Source organism: Astatotilapia calliptera, chromosome 18, assembly GCF_900246225.1.
Source record: "Astatotilapia calliptera chromosome 18, fAstCal1.2, whole genome shotgun sequence".
In the NCBI taxonomy this organism is placed as follows: domain Eukaryota; kingdom Metazoa; phylum Chordata; class Actinopteri; order Cichliformes; family Cichlidae; genus Astatotilapia; species Astatotilapia calliptera.
The window spans coordinates 28,449,905-28,465,856 of NC_039319.1; the positions used below are offsets into that span (position 1 = coordinate 28,449,905).

General features: G+C 40.1%; 1 protein-coding gene across 5 annotated transcripts in view; it reads right to left on the reverse strand.

Moving 5' to 3' along the window:
* The window catches only part of slc6a9 (solute carrier family 6 member 9), a 79,103-nt gene that overhangs the window by 9,646 nt on the left and 53,505 nt on the right, over positions 1-15,952 (reverse strand). For all 5 annotated transcript variants that reach the window (XM_026148788.1, XM_026148786.1, XM_026148787.1 and 2 more), the window contains 5 exons: positions 9,530-9,686; positions 3,916-4,047; positions 3,487-3,760; positions 330-462; positions 85-219 (listed from right to left, as the gene is read on the reverse strand). In XM_026148788.1, coding sequence (XP_026004573.1) covers positions 85-219; positions 330-462; positions 3,487-3,760; positions 3,916-4,047; positions 9,530-9,686 — 831 coding nt within the window. The remainder of the gene's footprint in view (positions 1-84; positions 220-329; positions 463-3,486; positions 3,761-3,915; positions 4,048-9,529; positions 9,687-15,952) is intronic.

Sequence of the window (15,952 nt, forward strand, 5' to 3'; positions counted from 1 at the left end):
AAAGATGGGGGAAAAAAACCCAGTTCAGAAACATTTCTACATCCAGCACATCTCATTTATCTACATGCTAATGGAAGTGCATACCTTTGCATCAAGGACTTTCTGCCACTGTGGAGTCAGGTAGTACTTGATGCCGTTGATGGCTCCATCCAGGGTGATGCCACGGATGAAGAGGATAGTCAGAACAACATAAGGGAATGTGGCTGTGAAGTACACCACCTGAACACACAGATGATCACACAAGCTGATAAAATCATCCTATACACAAGCGCCTTAAAATGCCATCAAGCCAGGGTGTGTGTGTGCATGTGTGTGTGCTCTAGGCTCACCTTTCCAGAGGATTTAACGCCCCTGATGAGACAGAGGAAGACAACAGCCCAGGATACAGCCAGGCATCCCAGGATAGGGAGACGGACCTCTCCAAAGTTCCCAATATCATCAGAGATGTTCAACACATAGTGTCTGATAGACAGACACACAGACAGAGAAGGTTTCAGGTGCTTGAAATACTTTACATTTACACGTCTGACTAAAGTTGTGCAAGAGAAGAAAACTCTGAAAGAGGAAAAAAAGCCCAGCTTTGCACTCTATCAACAGTCTTCAGCACATAGATAATAGAAAACTTTAAGCAGAGCCACAAAAACCTTGTATCTTGTGATCAAACAGATCCATCAATCTGAAATGGTATTATATGTGGTATTGTAATTAGTAATGAACAGGTAGTCTGTACCGACAAGCTGAGCAGTCCCACATTACATAATCATATGTACCCTCTGTCATTAAAATGCCAAGAAAAGCATCAGGGAGTGCAGTTACAGGGCTGCTCCTTCTGCAACACATTTGAATAAGAGGCAGCAGATAATGACAACACTCTGACTTCCACTTTGATGGCCTATATTAATGCTACTAATTATGGATGTTAAGTGATGCGAATGCCACAGGAACTGCTACACTGGCACAAAAATGATGATAAAATTCTAAAGAAGTTGACAGTGAAATGCTACTGAAAGTACCAATGTTTTTGGAGATTTCTGCAAGCACTAGAGATCCTGTACAATAACAATATGTGGAATGGCAGCGGCAGGTGCAGGACAGGTCTACCTCAACTTTAGTAATTAAAATCGTGATATTTCTCTTACACTTTTGCTCCCTGTGCAACAAACTGTGAGGGCAAAAACTGAAGCCAACGCGGAAGTGCCAAAATCTGTAGTTCCTGGAGTGTCAAGTCAGTCACCATAGGATTAAAAGCACATTTCCAGCCTTTCCCCATCATAACTGTATGCTTAGAGCTGGGCGATATGAGATTTTTTCATATCACGATATGTTTTTTTCATTTTAGGCGATAACGATATCTATCACGATATAAGCCAAATAACTATATTTGTAAGATTTAAATGTGCCGTTGCTCACAAGTAAAATGTGAAATAATCAGCAGCTTGTTTTTATTTAAATACTTATTTCCCATAATAAGTTCAACAGGGTAGATGTACTTAACTCATTCACTGCCATTGACGTCTATAGCCGTCAATTGCAGTGAATGAGTCAATGGGTTTAACTCATTCACTGCCAATGGCTGGCAGTGAATGAGTTAAGGAACATGAGACTTTTTCAGATAAATAAAGGCAAATATTGCAAACTACACAAAAGGCAGCCACTAAAGCGTTTAAGTTTCAAAATAGAACAAACAAAACAGACTAAATTGTCAATTCCACTTAGAAACAAAATATTAATTCTAAAAATAAATCTTAGTTTGTTTTACAGAAGAACAGACAAAACTGACTAACTTTTGTCAATATCAAATAAACTGAGAACTAAAAGGAAATTCTCAATCTCTCCTTGTTGTATAGCTGAGCTTTTCAAACAGTTTTAACAGTTACTTTAGTCTGACAAAAGCCGAATGACGAATTAGCGCTTCCAGTCAGAGACTGAGGCTACGTCCACACGTACACAGGTATTTTTGAAAACGGAGATTTTCCGTTTTCGTTTTAAAAAATAATCCCGTCCACACATAAAGGCAGAAATGAAGGAAAACGCTGCTATGAACATGCCAAAGCAGCAGGTGGCGCTAGATTCCTAACCGTGCCGAAATGTTGGCCAATCAGAAGTCTAGAAGCCTCGGTGGGAAAAAGTAAACAAAGCTGGGGCATAGAAGCAGAACAGAGTCGTATGTGTGGAGGGACAGTAACTTTGTGTATATGTAAGCATTTAAACACTGCAGAGAGTAGAATTAACAGTATTGTAGAAATTCATTTCACCGAAACAATAACGTGGCGCACAGTGTGACGCATGCACCAGTTTATTGTATTTCCAGACTTGCTTTTGGCACAATTTACAGTGCACACTACTCTGTTTTTTGTCAGACTTGAAATAGCCGAAATACCTTCACACTACGGAACTTCTATGGCTCTTCCGTTCGACAATCTCTCCGGCGTTGGAACCATCATCTGAACTCATTTCCTCCATTACGCGCTGGCTGCTTCCCAAACAAACACACGTGCGGCTTGGCACTTGTGCTGTACGTAACAAGTCACGCGACGTGATGCTGCGGCTGTGATTGGTTCGGCTCTGCGCTACTTAATTTGGATTGGCTGACCTTTTTTTTTTTTTTTCTTGAGGACAAGAGCGGCGAGGTCTATCGCGATAGCTTAATTTCTCTATCGAGTCAAAGTTATATCGCGATACATATCGTTATCGTTCTATCGCCCAGCTCTATGTATGCTGTTTGAGTTTATTTTTTTAATTCATCTTTTTGGGTACCGATGGCTACTGTGACTGATAGTTGTTCTTACACAAGCAGCATCTGCCAGTATAATATATATTATATATAGTACGGTACGGCCTCTAACATAGTAAGAGTCAAAATGCTAAAGTTGAGACAAAATGCAATTTCCAGAAGCCAGCTACTAACCTCATGGTTTATGCACACTCTACAATGCAAACCACCAAATTTCTAGCATTGTCACATCCCTGATAATTGATGCATATACACCACTCTCACTTTTACATAACATAGCAAAGCCTGCACTTAAACAGTAGATGTACCTGGATATCCGCTTAAAGATCTCCTACTTTATGCAGATTTTTGTGACTGTGCTGCACAACAGAGTGCGCAGGGGTATGGTAAACACCCTGCATGTCAGCTGAGATGATGCAGACCCAACACTGTACAGAAACTTCTGCTAGTCCAGTCAAATCTAGTCCAAATATTTGAATACTTTCTGCAAACATGAGGCCTCTTTGAGTCAAACTTATCTGATAGGTCTGAGTCAATTTCGACCTCTGTTAAGAATGATAGGCCTACACAACCAGGTTCTAAGAGGTTACTGGTATAACTCGGCAAAACAAAGTGCATTACAAAACTCAATCATTGCATGAGCAAGCATTCCTGATTTATTTTATATATAGTACTACTTCGCAGAGAAAAACTTTTGGTTTAACTGTATTTTTAGTGTCAGCCTAAGTGCATCATATACTTCCTGTTCTTACTTCCAGTACTCCTCGCTTGGGCTGGTCCTCTTGGTCCGGTTCACTACCTCAGACACCCCAGCTACCAAGCTACTGGTAGCATTTGCCAGGCTAGCGTTCAACTGGTAACTGCTAACGACACCGCTGCAGTCTGGCGTGTTCCACGGGTTGTTGCAGTAAGTCCATGGAAGCAGGTTTGTCATGGACAAGAAAAAGTAGTAGAAGGCAATGCAAATGACCACATTGTAGTATATCCCAATGTAGGTGGACACCACCATCATGCCGTAGCCCACGCCTTAAGGTAGGACAGGATGGAGAGAAAAAGATAACCAGGTAGAGAGCATTAGAAACTAAAATGTGAAGTGGATGTAACTACTGCTGCCTAATTAAATTTTCATATGAACAATAAAATCAATATTCACACAAAGACATACACACGCATATACTTACCTTTAAACATGGGGCTGATCTTCCAAACCCCCAAACAGCCCAAGCTGGCAAACTGACCAAAGGAGAGCTCGAGGAAGAAGAGTGGAATGCCACAGAACACAAGCATGATGAAGTATGGCAGCATGAAGGCACCTGGAGGAGAAAATTAACCAGGAAGTCAATTTCTCTGGTCCAGAAAGACTGGGAAGGATACACGAACACATTGATTTAAAGGGACATGTCATATTTGTTTTCAGCTTTATATTTATATTCATGGATTTTGCTAGAGTAGCTTAGTATGAATCCCAGTTTAAATGTGAATCATCTACTGCTGGGCATTGGTGGCCTTATTTCGTCCAATGTCTGGAACAAGCTGTTTTAACTCTGTCAAAGCCAACTGTCTTCTGATTACAGCAGCTGGATGGGCCTTGTGTGCTTACAGTTAGAGCTATTAAGATATATCAGAGAAAATGAAGACAAGCATAACTCGTCCCCTCTGATATAAATGGTGCCCTATTCAGTGTTTTGTTGCTAGCAAACTCTTAAACAGCTAGATGCATGGTCTGTACAAATTACTGTGTTGTTGTGAGAACACTTTTTGTGTTAGTCGTGACAAAAATATCCAAACCTACGAGGCAAACAAAAGTCAGCTGCCTCCTATTCTGTTACCTGACAAAGATAATAACTACCATGGAGCCAGATGAGCATAATTACTGCAGAGATGCCAAGTCCACAGACACCAGCAGACAAAAGAAATCAGGCACATTATATAAGCTGGCAGACGTAGTCTATAAGTATTCTACATAGGTAGGCTCTCCAGCTACAAGCCAGAGAGGCACAATGGACCATATGTTGTCATTAAAAACAGGCTGTGCTATTATACGGTTTAAAATACTTACGTGTAAGCAATGACGTGCAATTTAAAACTTAACCAAATCAAGTCTTACATGAATTGGACCCATGCCATACAGACTTATAACTGAACCTGAAATTATTATTATTATTTTTTTAAAAAGCAAATGAATTTCATCTGTTATATAACCTCCCTAGAGTGAGCAGAGAGGTCACTAAATGTCTGTTCAGCAGTGCAGCAACTCTCTGGTGGTTCAGACTGGACCAAAAACCAGACGGTCAACTAGAGGGACAATCTGTGCGTGTGTGCACGTGCTAGTATGCTTTCATAAGATACTCCACATGTGAACTATGTTGGTGCAACCAGCTGATACTGTCCAAACCTTTTCACTGCTGATAAAGTGAACGGTCACTGCTGCAGTATCTGCAGCTGTGTGTTGAGCTAATGCATGGCCTCCATATACAAAGTCCTTGCGCAGGAACTCAAGGCTCCTGCATGCATGACACAAATCCAAATATTTGCACTGTAGGCTTATTATCTGCAGCTGGGGTCATGCCAAGGAAATCAAGCACTGAGTGAGGAGAACTGGACCAACACTGCTGCTTTTCACTACACGTTGGTACAATTCTTGCGCATGTTTTCAAAGGAAGATGCAAGGTATTTAAAACACAATTTAGGCTGTTTAATGTTTAATCCACAGGTTTTAGGATGCATCAGAGTAGGGAGCAAAATACTGACAAAAGAGCTTATTTTGCTGTCACGATGTTCTTACGCACTGAATACGGTAGCTTTATTATGAAAGCAGCATAACAGCAGCAGCACCTGGATCTGTTCTATGTGCTCAGACATATTTTGACAGCAATCACAGCCCAACAAACAATAACTGCAAACCTTTATGCCTAAAAAGATGTTTTGCATTGATGTTGAGCACGTAATGTGTGAGCTATTGTGGAAAAAAGACAGCTGCACCGAGTATAGGTCTATGAAATATGTTTGAAACATCCGGCCTGCACAATGATCTGACTTTATATCTCAAACAAATACACACAATAAAAGATCTTGCTAATAATGTTAGCACAAATAAGTAATCATATCTGCTAAATTTCCCTTTTTTTTTTTTAGATTCTAACCCCAGTTTAACTGTTAAAGACCTATTATTCTTTTCCTTTTTACTGGCACGTATTCAGTGCCGTGGAAAAGTATTTCCCCCTTTCCAGATTTCTCCTTTTTTGTGCATATATGATATATAAAATAAAATGCAGCTTTTAAATTTTGATTTCATTTATTAAGAGGGAAAAAACTATCCAAACTACCTGGCCCTATGTGAAAAAGTAATTACCTCCCCCCCTTGTTAATCATGAATTAACTGTGATTAATCACATTTGTTTGGAAAGTTAAGTTCAATTTCATGAGCCAAACCAAAGCCTGATAACTGCCAGACCTGAATCAAAAAATCACTTAAACAGAACCTGTCTGACAAAATGAAGCAAGGTAAAAGATATCAAAAAGCAACACATCATCCGAAAGCTAAGAAATATAGTCATTGACATCTTTCAGTCTGGAAAGGGTTACAAAGACATTTCTAAAGATGTGGTACTTCAGGGAGCCACAGTGAGAGCCAATATCCACAAATGGAGAAAACTTTGTGGTGGACCTTCCCAGTAGTGGCAGCCCTACCAAAATTACGGTGAAAGTACACAGATGACTCCTCCAGGAGGTCACAAAAGAACCCAGACCAACATCTATAAAACTGCAGGCCTCACTTGCCTCAGGTAAGGCCAGTGTTCATGATTCAAAAATAAAAAAGTCTCAGCAAAAATGGCATCCATGGGAGATGTCCCAAGAGAAAACTACCCACAGATTAGCTAAAAAAAACAAAACAATTTTTTTTTTTTTTTTTTACTGTTCCCCAAGACTTGTGAGAAAATATTCTGTGGACTGACGAGACAAAAGTTGAAAACCACCATTTCATATAAAGAACATCATACCAACAGTCATATTTGTTTTCAGCTTTCTATTAGGGGCAGGGATAGCTCAGTAGGTAAAGTGGTCGCCCCATGATCGGAAGGTCGGCGGTTCGAATCCACTTAACGGCTACCCTGAGGTACCCCTGAGCAAGGTACCGTCCCTACACACTGCTCCCCGGGTGCCTGCTTAGTGGGCTGCCCACTGCTTCACTGAGTGAATGGGTCAAATGCAGAGAAAAACAAGTAATTTCCCCATTATAATAAAGTATCCATTATTATTATTATTATTATATTTATATTCATGGATTTTGCTAGAGTAGCTTAGTATGAATCCCGATTTAAATGTGAATCATCTACTGCAGGGCCTATTTCGTCCAATGTCTGGAACAAGCTGCTTTAACTCTGTCAAAGCCAACTGTCTTCTGATTGGATGCCCCTCATAAACAGAAGGTTTGTACAGCAGCTGGATGGGCCTTGTGTGCTTACAGTTAGAGCTGTATGCTGACAATAATAGACAATATTATTATATCCCCTCTATATGAAATCACTCGGAGCCAAAAGTAGAAAAAACAAAACACAAAACTGAAACTGAGTGTTTAGTGAGTCTACTCAAAAGTCTGAGCTGACCTGATTATTGTACCACTCAGTGGTAGTGTGATGGTCTGAAGCTACTTTGCTGCTTCAGGACTTGGATAACTTGCCATAACTGATGGAACAATGCATTTTGCTCTCTACTGAAAATCCTGAAGAGGAATATCCGGCCATCAGTTTGTTCCCTGGAGCTCCTGCACACTTGGGTTATGCAGCAGGACAGTAAACCAAACCACCTCTGAATAATAATACATTTAATAATACATCTTATTTGAAAGCGCCTTTCAAAACACTCAAGGTCGCTGTACACAGTAGAATAAAAGCAACATAAAAGCAAGAAGTTTACAGAATCATAAAAGCATAAGACATAAACAAATAAAATAGGAGAGTGGAAAGGTTATGTGGGATAAGCTATTTTGTACAAGTGGGTTTTGAGTTGGCTAAAAAACCCAAAATGACATGGAGTGGCCAAGTGAAAGTGCGGACTTAAATCCAATACAGATGCTTTGTCATGACCTTAAACAGGTCAATCAAGCTCAAAAACCCTGGGACAAAATTTCTCCATGGCGATGTGAAAGACTCATTCCCAGTCATCACCAACGCACAAACACTAGTTCTTAGGTTTGGGGGTAATTACATTTTCACACAGTACCAGACAGGTTTGGAAAGTTTTTTTCCCCTTAATAAATAAAATCATCAATCCAAAAAAGGATTTTGTATTTACCCGGATTTACTCTGTCTAATATTTAAAAGCGTTTGATCATCTGAAACATGTAAGAGTGGCTAATTTGCAAAACAAATTGGAACTCAAACACTTTTTCTTGGAACTGTATATCCGATTACAGCGTTGGATTGTCATTTTAAACAACACTTAAACAACGCTTCGACCAACGATGTAAAAGTAGTTTCCGTGAGTCAGAACAGAAGGCTTTGCAACCAATTAGAAGAAAATAGGTTTAACCTCCTGAGACCCGAACTCTTTCATGGCATGTATTTTTAATTTCTGTTTGCTATTTGGGCTGATTGGGACCTGTTGAATATAAAAAAAAAAAGAATTATGTGATTTTTCTGATTTTTGTTTCTGAGAAAAATGAGATCCACATATAAGGACATTCGCTTTAAATTTCGATAGGACAGTGGCAGTATAACGGCCTCATAAGTGGATAGCAGGCCCTTGTAGAGCAAAATTTAGTATGTTGGTCTAGACAACCCAAAGTGTGATGTCCACATACAGTATGTGGACGCCAGGTCCTAGGAAGTTAAAGGAAGGGGGGTCTTAAAGGGAGAGGAGCCATCTTGTTTCAAACAGAGGATTTCTCAGCAGCTGATAAATTCTTAGTATCTTACTACACTAGGGTTACAACCCAAAATACACACCTGATCATATATACAGTGTAGCGAATATAATGGCAAAGTACAATCTCAATACAACAAAAAAAACAGAAAAAGAACCCTGAGAAAACCCGAACTTTCTCAGTTCTCGACCTATAGACTGTGTCCATCTGCATGCCTATATTATGCACAGGAACCCCCTTTTAACAGAAAGAAATCTCATTCTACTTTTGAATATCCTCTGAACCACAAGTAACTCAGCAGTCGGAGAGCAAACTCCTTCGTTAGGATAACATGGTACTATGGAGGTCTTTAAATATGATATCATTATTCCAGTACTTGTATGTGAGGAGGAGGATTTTAACTTCGAGCCTGTAATAACAGGGAGCCAATGAGGAGCCAATATAGGAGAAATACACTCCCTCTAAAGATATTAACAGCTCATCATAAGTTTATAAAAGTCGATAAACAGAACAATAGTACATAACTGATATGGAAATATTACACCTGCTAGGAAGGTATGAGAGGGAAGCAAGTCTAAAGGTTCACAAGTCTATTTTCTTTTGTTTTAGTTAGAATTTATTCTTAAATTATATATGATATATACATAGTAAGCTTCTTTTCAGCTTCACAGTTTCATTCTAGTATTCCAGTGCAGTAATTTGTCATCATTTAAATGTACAAAAATAAATAAATAAATGAATGAATGCAGCCTGTAAACGATTGCCACTCGTTTACATATCTGGACCTCATTAATAGAACAATTATAATAAATGCGGCTTCTGATGTTTCATAAAAATCAGTGTCTGTATCATATTATGAACATGGGTACACTGTCGTTTAGTTTGTCAATGCAAAGATAATGGGCTCAGGTCGTCATTGTGATGCTTACCTCCTCCATTTCTGTAGCAGAGGTATGGAAACCTCCAGACATTGCCCAGGCCCACAGCATAGCCCACACTGGTGAGGACAAACTCAATCTGGTTTCCCCAGTTCCCTCTCCGGGAGTTTTCATCCTTCTTCACTGGCTCTCCTGGAACTGCTCCGTTCTACAACAAAGACACACAGAGAGATAGAGGTGACTTCAGGTGACACAGAAGCGAGTGTGTTCCTGAGATAGTGCTGCTGCAGCAGGTCCGGCAAGTGCACCAGGCAAATGAAAAATCAAAAGGGGAAAAAACCCCATCTCATTTAGAAGCATGAATGGGAAATGGATGCTATGACAGAGAGAAGAATCCTGAGAGCCTCTTTTTTCTACTTTTTTAAAACTTATTTGGCCATCGGATTCAAATGGATTGAAAGGATTGTTAGCAATCATCTTGGAGTGCATGAGTTTAATTATTCACTGCTTGCACTCCCGCTCATGGAATATATTCTGTAAGCTACTATCTCGTCTACTGCAAAGTTTAACATAAACATAAGGTGGGTGCGCTGGAGCAAACAGGATGAGAAGTGAAATCAGTGCCTTAAGAACAGCCGATAAGCTTTCGGTCATGTCGTCCTGATTTGCAGCTTCTCCTCTTCCTCCACTCCCTCCCTGCATCCCTCCATCTGCTGGCATCAGATGGTCGTTCTCCCCTGACCTCCTCTATAACCTCAGCTGTGTCTGGCTGTGTGTCTGTCTGTGGGTGCACAGCAAGGTACTTGTGCTCTTTCAGTGTAATAAATGCTGCTAATTTAGGATGTACTTTATTTTAGTGAAATTTGAGCACTGCCAGAGATGCATTCCTTCACCTGCCTCGCTACGATCTACGAAGTCTTGGGGTTTTACATAGATTTGCCTTCATTCTGGTAATTCAGTTAGACCAGTGGTTCTTAACCTGGGTTCGATCGAACCCTAGGGGTTCGGTGAGTCGGTCTCAGGGGTTCGGCAGAGCCTCCGCCATGACATGCATGGCTCATTTTGTGCATCAGTAAAAAACATATCTGTGTCTTGAATTTGAAAAAAATCCTATTTTATTTTTCACTAAAGAGGGGTTCAGTGAATACGCATATGAAACTGGTGAGGTTCGGTAACTCCAACAAGGTTAAGAACCACTGAGTTAGACAAAGGCTTGGTCAGTACAACAACACAAAACTATTAAAAAATTTTGCTAAGTTTTCAAGAGGTAAAATTTCTGTATTTATGTATGGTTCTGCTGGAGGTTTCCTTCTGTTAAAAGGGAGATTTTCCTTCCCGCTGCTGCCAAGGGCTTGCTCACAGTGAGTCGTCTGATCTTTGCTCTGTATTATTGTAGAGGGATTTGGTACTGTATATATATATGAATACAATTTTTTGAGAGATTTGTATGAGATTCATAATGTGAAATAAGTGGAAACTTTCTTTTTGATATTGACCTGACAAAGCATCATTTTCATACATTTAAGTTTTTTACCTTTGTGTTAAAAGCAAGATGGTTGGATGGACTATTACATTAGGATTTACTTTGCCAGTTTTTTATGAATTTTCCTTGTTTTAAGATGCTTTTATACAGCAGTCTGGTTCTGGCCAATATAAATATATGTCTTATAAGCTCTTGCAGTCTGCTGTATGAATGACACCATTCATTCATCTGGGCTCCCTGTGTTATCTATGTGCGGCAGAGGCTGCTCTCTGAGACTCGTTGCATGAATACCCTGGTATTTTCAATGCGATTGGCTTTGAATCTGACGAAAATGAGGAATACTGGTCATAAAAACACACCCCCTCAGTGCAGCAGCAAACTGGTAATTCTTCTGCAATGCCATAAAAGTTTAAAAATATATATTTTTATTTCTTAGATTTGCATGTTTGGTTTTAACATTACAAAAATATTTCAGGACACGATGTTCTGGAGAGAAAACTGTGCACAGACAAAGAACCACGAGCCTCACACTTCATGCTTCCAGAATATGGCGAGACATCTTGTTCATAAACAGAAAATTACAAATAGAATTTTTTTAAAGTCAGAAACAAAACAGCAACAACCGCACAAAACAAACAAACAGCTGTGCTATTTTCCCCAAAGCCCTGTAGTTTGTCTTTGAGTCTAGCTGTGCTTGCATGTTAGAAGAGCAAAACAAAGATCTTTTTTTTCCCCTAGCATCCTTGACCTTTCGTCGTGCTAGGCTAAAGGCTGCAGGTGGGACACACAGGAAGATCAGCAAACACAAGTGTCGTGGACAAGGAGCTGTTCGCAGTGAAAACCACGGCCACAGCGGCGTGCAAGTGGAAACCATCAGCGGTGGGCCTGCCAGCGCAGCGTGTCGCACATTATGACATCTCCGTCTGGAGTTGACTTTGGAAGGAAAAGAAACATGCGAGACAGCTGCGTGTTCTTGCTGTGCCTCTTGTACGTCTTTCCCTATTAGAAACCAGGTGTGGGCCTTTAGAAGATACACACAGGCACATGCACACGAACACAGGTTGACACACGCTGTGTGTCCGAGACCAGACAAACATGAGCAAGAGACAAAACACTAGGAATAGTACTGACCCCTAAATCTTAGGTGTCAGCTCTTCAAAAGTTCAACCTGATGTTTTAAGACAGGCACGCACGCACGCACGCGCGCACACACACACACACACACGCACGCGCGCGCGTGCGCGCACACGCACGCACGCACCTCTCTCACAGTGAATTTGAAGTTGAAAACAAGCAGTGGACATGAATCTTTTGAAAAACAGACACTGTGTCAGTGCAAAGTTCATACATTTAAAATGCAAAAATCATTATGTACTGTGAAAAACCTGATTATTCTTGTAGCAATAAAATACATTGGAATGAATTGGTATCCAATTAGGTCAGACCTTTTCTGGGAAACACACTTATTTGGTCACAGTCAGATGAGAAACCTGATACTGCTCTAACGTATGCCATATGCAAACGGACAGCCAGCAGTAGCTTAGCTTGGCTAACTTGCTGTAAACAGGAGAGACTGGGCGCATAAAAACAACATGCTTGGGATTAAATTTCAGAGTATTTGCAGCTATCTGAAACATGCAACCAGACCTGACTGGTTGCTTAGTAACACAACAGTATCATCAAGACAAGATTAAAGGTCACACCTAAAATCACTCTGAAGAAAAAGCAGGCAACTATTTAATCACAGGGAATAGTCCTCATCGATCAGACAGCAGGATAATTATGAGGCACCATCTTTCTTTTGCATCATGAGAAACTATTTTTCATGCAGCAGTCTCCATCCATCCAAGTCCACCAATTCATATAAAAGTTGTGGGAGCATTTATAGTTTTAACTGGGCAACTTGAACTTTTATATAGTGTACCTTTATCATTTTGAATATAAAACCCTCCCAAAAGTAACATTAAATGTCAGATGTCACCATCTTAAACTCTCAAAAGCTAAATTAACCATTTGAGAGCACTTAACATGTAGATGTTTAGAGGTTGGGCTTTAATAGCATACATTTTCCAGACTCGTTTGCTCATTTAGATGCAGTAAAGCCTCCTTCATCTGCTTTGTTGGGTCCTGTGGCTTGCTGGATTTGTCCAGAAATGGATGCCCAGCAGCAGCAATTGTTGGATTAACACTATGTGGAAAACACAACATTTGTTTGAAGATGTGGACGAGCAGACTGAGATACGTCACTTTAAAAGTGCTTTATCAGAAAACGTATAAGGCAAATGTATAGTGTTTGGAGATCATTGTTGGGCTTACTGAAGCTGACTTTAGGCTCATCTGTAGTAAAAAACAAAAGGTTTAACTACTTTATATACACACACATCTGTTTGCACTGCGCAAAAGCAACACTTTGTGTTTTTCATGACCCCCCTTGCTTCCTTGACTGACCCCAATATCTGTATCTTTCCATCCAGGTGTTGTAGCCTTCAGTCACTCAGTCAGATGCACAGATTCCGCTCTCTATTTCCCTCCACCCTTCCATGTCCCCATCATGCGCTTCCCTAGAACCATCTGGGCTTTATGTAAGACCCACGCGTGCCCTCTCCCCGTGGCTCTCCTTCTGTTTCGCTTTAAAATTCTCTCTCTTTCCAGGGTCTCTTTCGAGTGACGGTGACTTCACTGAGACTCATGACTGTATCATCTCAGTTGCTGCTTCGGTACTCCAAACTGCTCATAAAGACTTAAAATGAAAACCACTAAATTTTGTTCAGCTTAAATCAGTTCTTAAATCGTGTCACATTATGCTTCATATAATGAGTGCATTTCCTGACCAGGGTCACAAAGAGCGTGCTGTACCAGAAACCTCCTTGTCTTCATCGGCGTCTTCAACATACAGCGCGGGCGACGACAGTAATCTGCTTTCAACCAAAGTAAAGTCTACTTTGGTTGAAAGCAGATTACTGTCGTCGCCCGCGCTGTATGTTGAAGACGCCGACTTGTCTGCAAACATTTGCCATTTACCCTCCGAGCCCTTGCTAAACTTCAAAAAGCGTGATGCAAACCAGAAATTGCCTTCAAAGAAAAGATAGTTGGCAACTTTTACTTTGAAAGTAAATAATTTCCATTTCTGTTTTCCAATGTACATTTTGAATTTTCACTTGGAAGCTTGCGAGCATCTGCAGACAAGTTATCATTTCCCATACAAACCACAGTTTGTAGTCAAACCAGTCACAGGGACGTTTTTGGTGCAGCACCTTCTGTGTAACTAATTTCACACTAGAGACTTCAAGTAATCTCCAGCAACCACTTGTCAACCGGTCTGGAAATATGCTTTTTTCTTAGTGACTGGTTGTTTGTCAGGTGCTCACTGACCTGATGTAGGCCTCCCTGAACATGGCTTTCACAATCAATTTCACAGCAACCAACAGCAAGCATTCACAACTGGTTGGGGAATACACATTTTCTATTGCAACTAGTGGTCAGTTGGTCACCAGCTGGGCTTTAAGCCTGTGTGACTGAGGCCCATTACTATCATTATGTCAAACAAAGAAGACAGGAAGTAGATCTGACTAAGAAACCAAGGGACGGTGAACGCTCATAGGCTAGTTACTTGTCAGCTACAAAGAAAAGCATAGCTGATTTATCCTCCTATTTGACTCTAATGTGGAACCAAAATTTACAACATCAGCATTGTGTTGTATTTATTAAGACATTAAACTATTGAGGGAACTGCAGAGTCCCATAGACTTCTGTACAACCTCATGTTATGTTTAAACCAGAGGTGTCTAAGACATTTCCATAATAGCTTCATTTTTACAGCCTTTGTTGTTAAAAAACAGAGACTACAAGAATAACAAATTATTATTCAGCCTCATTGAGGAAACTGACTCGTGGAGTTCAAAATATCTTAATGGAGTTTTATAGCAATAGTTTAATGAAACATAGACATACAAAAACATTATTTACATTAAAAAAAAAAAAGTAATCTACCCTTAAATATAAAAACTACCAAAAAAAGATGGCAACCAAACAGAAACTAAAATACAAAAATATATTTAAAAATGACTTTGAACCATTGACACACTGAACCTGTTAGACACATTCAGTAAAATATCAAATGACATCATTTGTGGCTGCACAACACAAGTTGCATCACTATCATTTTACTAAATGGTTTACTAAACAAGGTGACAGGAAGTGTGATTAGCTGAATGCTCTGCACCAGCACCAAATAAACAGAATAGATGGAGCTGGGGCAGGTTTGTACTTTTGCTTTCACAAGCTGAAATCAAGTATTGATTCAGCTTGTGTCTGATTCATTTCTGATTAGCCAGTGTTTAATTACATTCAGAGCCTGCTGCATATGGGCACTTAGCAGTAACAATACATCGATACTCGCAATATTACCATTAGTTACCTATTCTGCAAAAGTAATCTCACCAGTGGGACTCCAACATTTTGTCAAACTGCAGCTGACAAAATAAGACCATCTAACTCTTCTCTCCCAGAAGCTTAACTTGAAAAGACTGTCAGCTCAGTGCCTGAAATGTAAATGAAACGAGAACTGCTGATCTGCATTGTGCAGGCTTAGAATGGAAAGTGACATAAGGTGGAATCAGTGCGATTTACACAAACATGCGTAACTCTAAAGGCTTGCAGGTGTTCTGTGAAGAGAATAACTGCTCTCCAGTAGGACGGATGTATAGCCCTTCAAAAACTCACTAAGATGTTTTTCACAGCATGTCACATGTCTGCTGCAGGTAATGCTTTATCAAAAAAACAGAACAAAAAAAACATAGACGTGTAAATAAATGAAAAGCATGTTAGGATGTATCACATTCAACATCAGTGTCAAGTATCACCGCCTGCTCGTTTTGGAAACCCGTCATAAATATTAAATAAATGTAATAGACCTTATTGGTTTGTGTTCTCGCTGCAAAAGTAATTCAGTTTTATCCCGCCGCTGCACCTCTCCCCTCATGTGTTTCCTC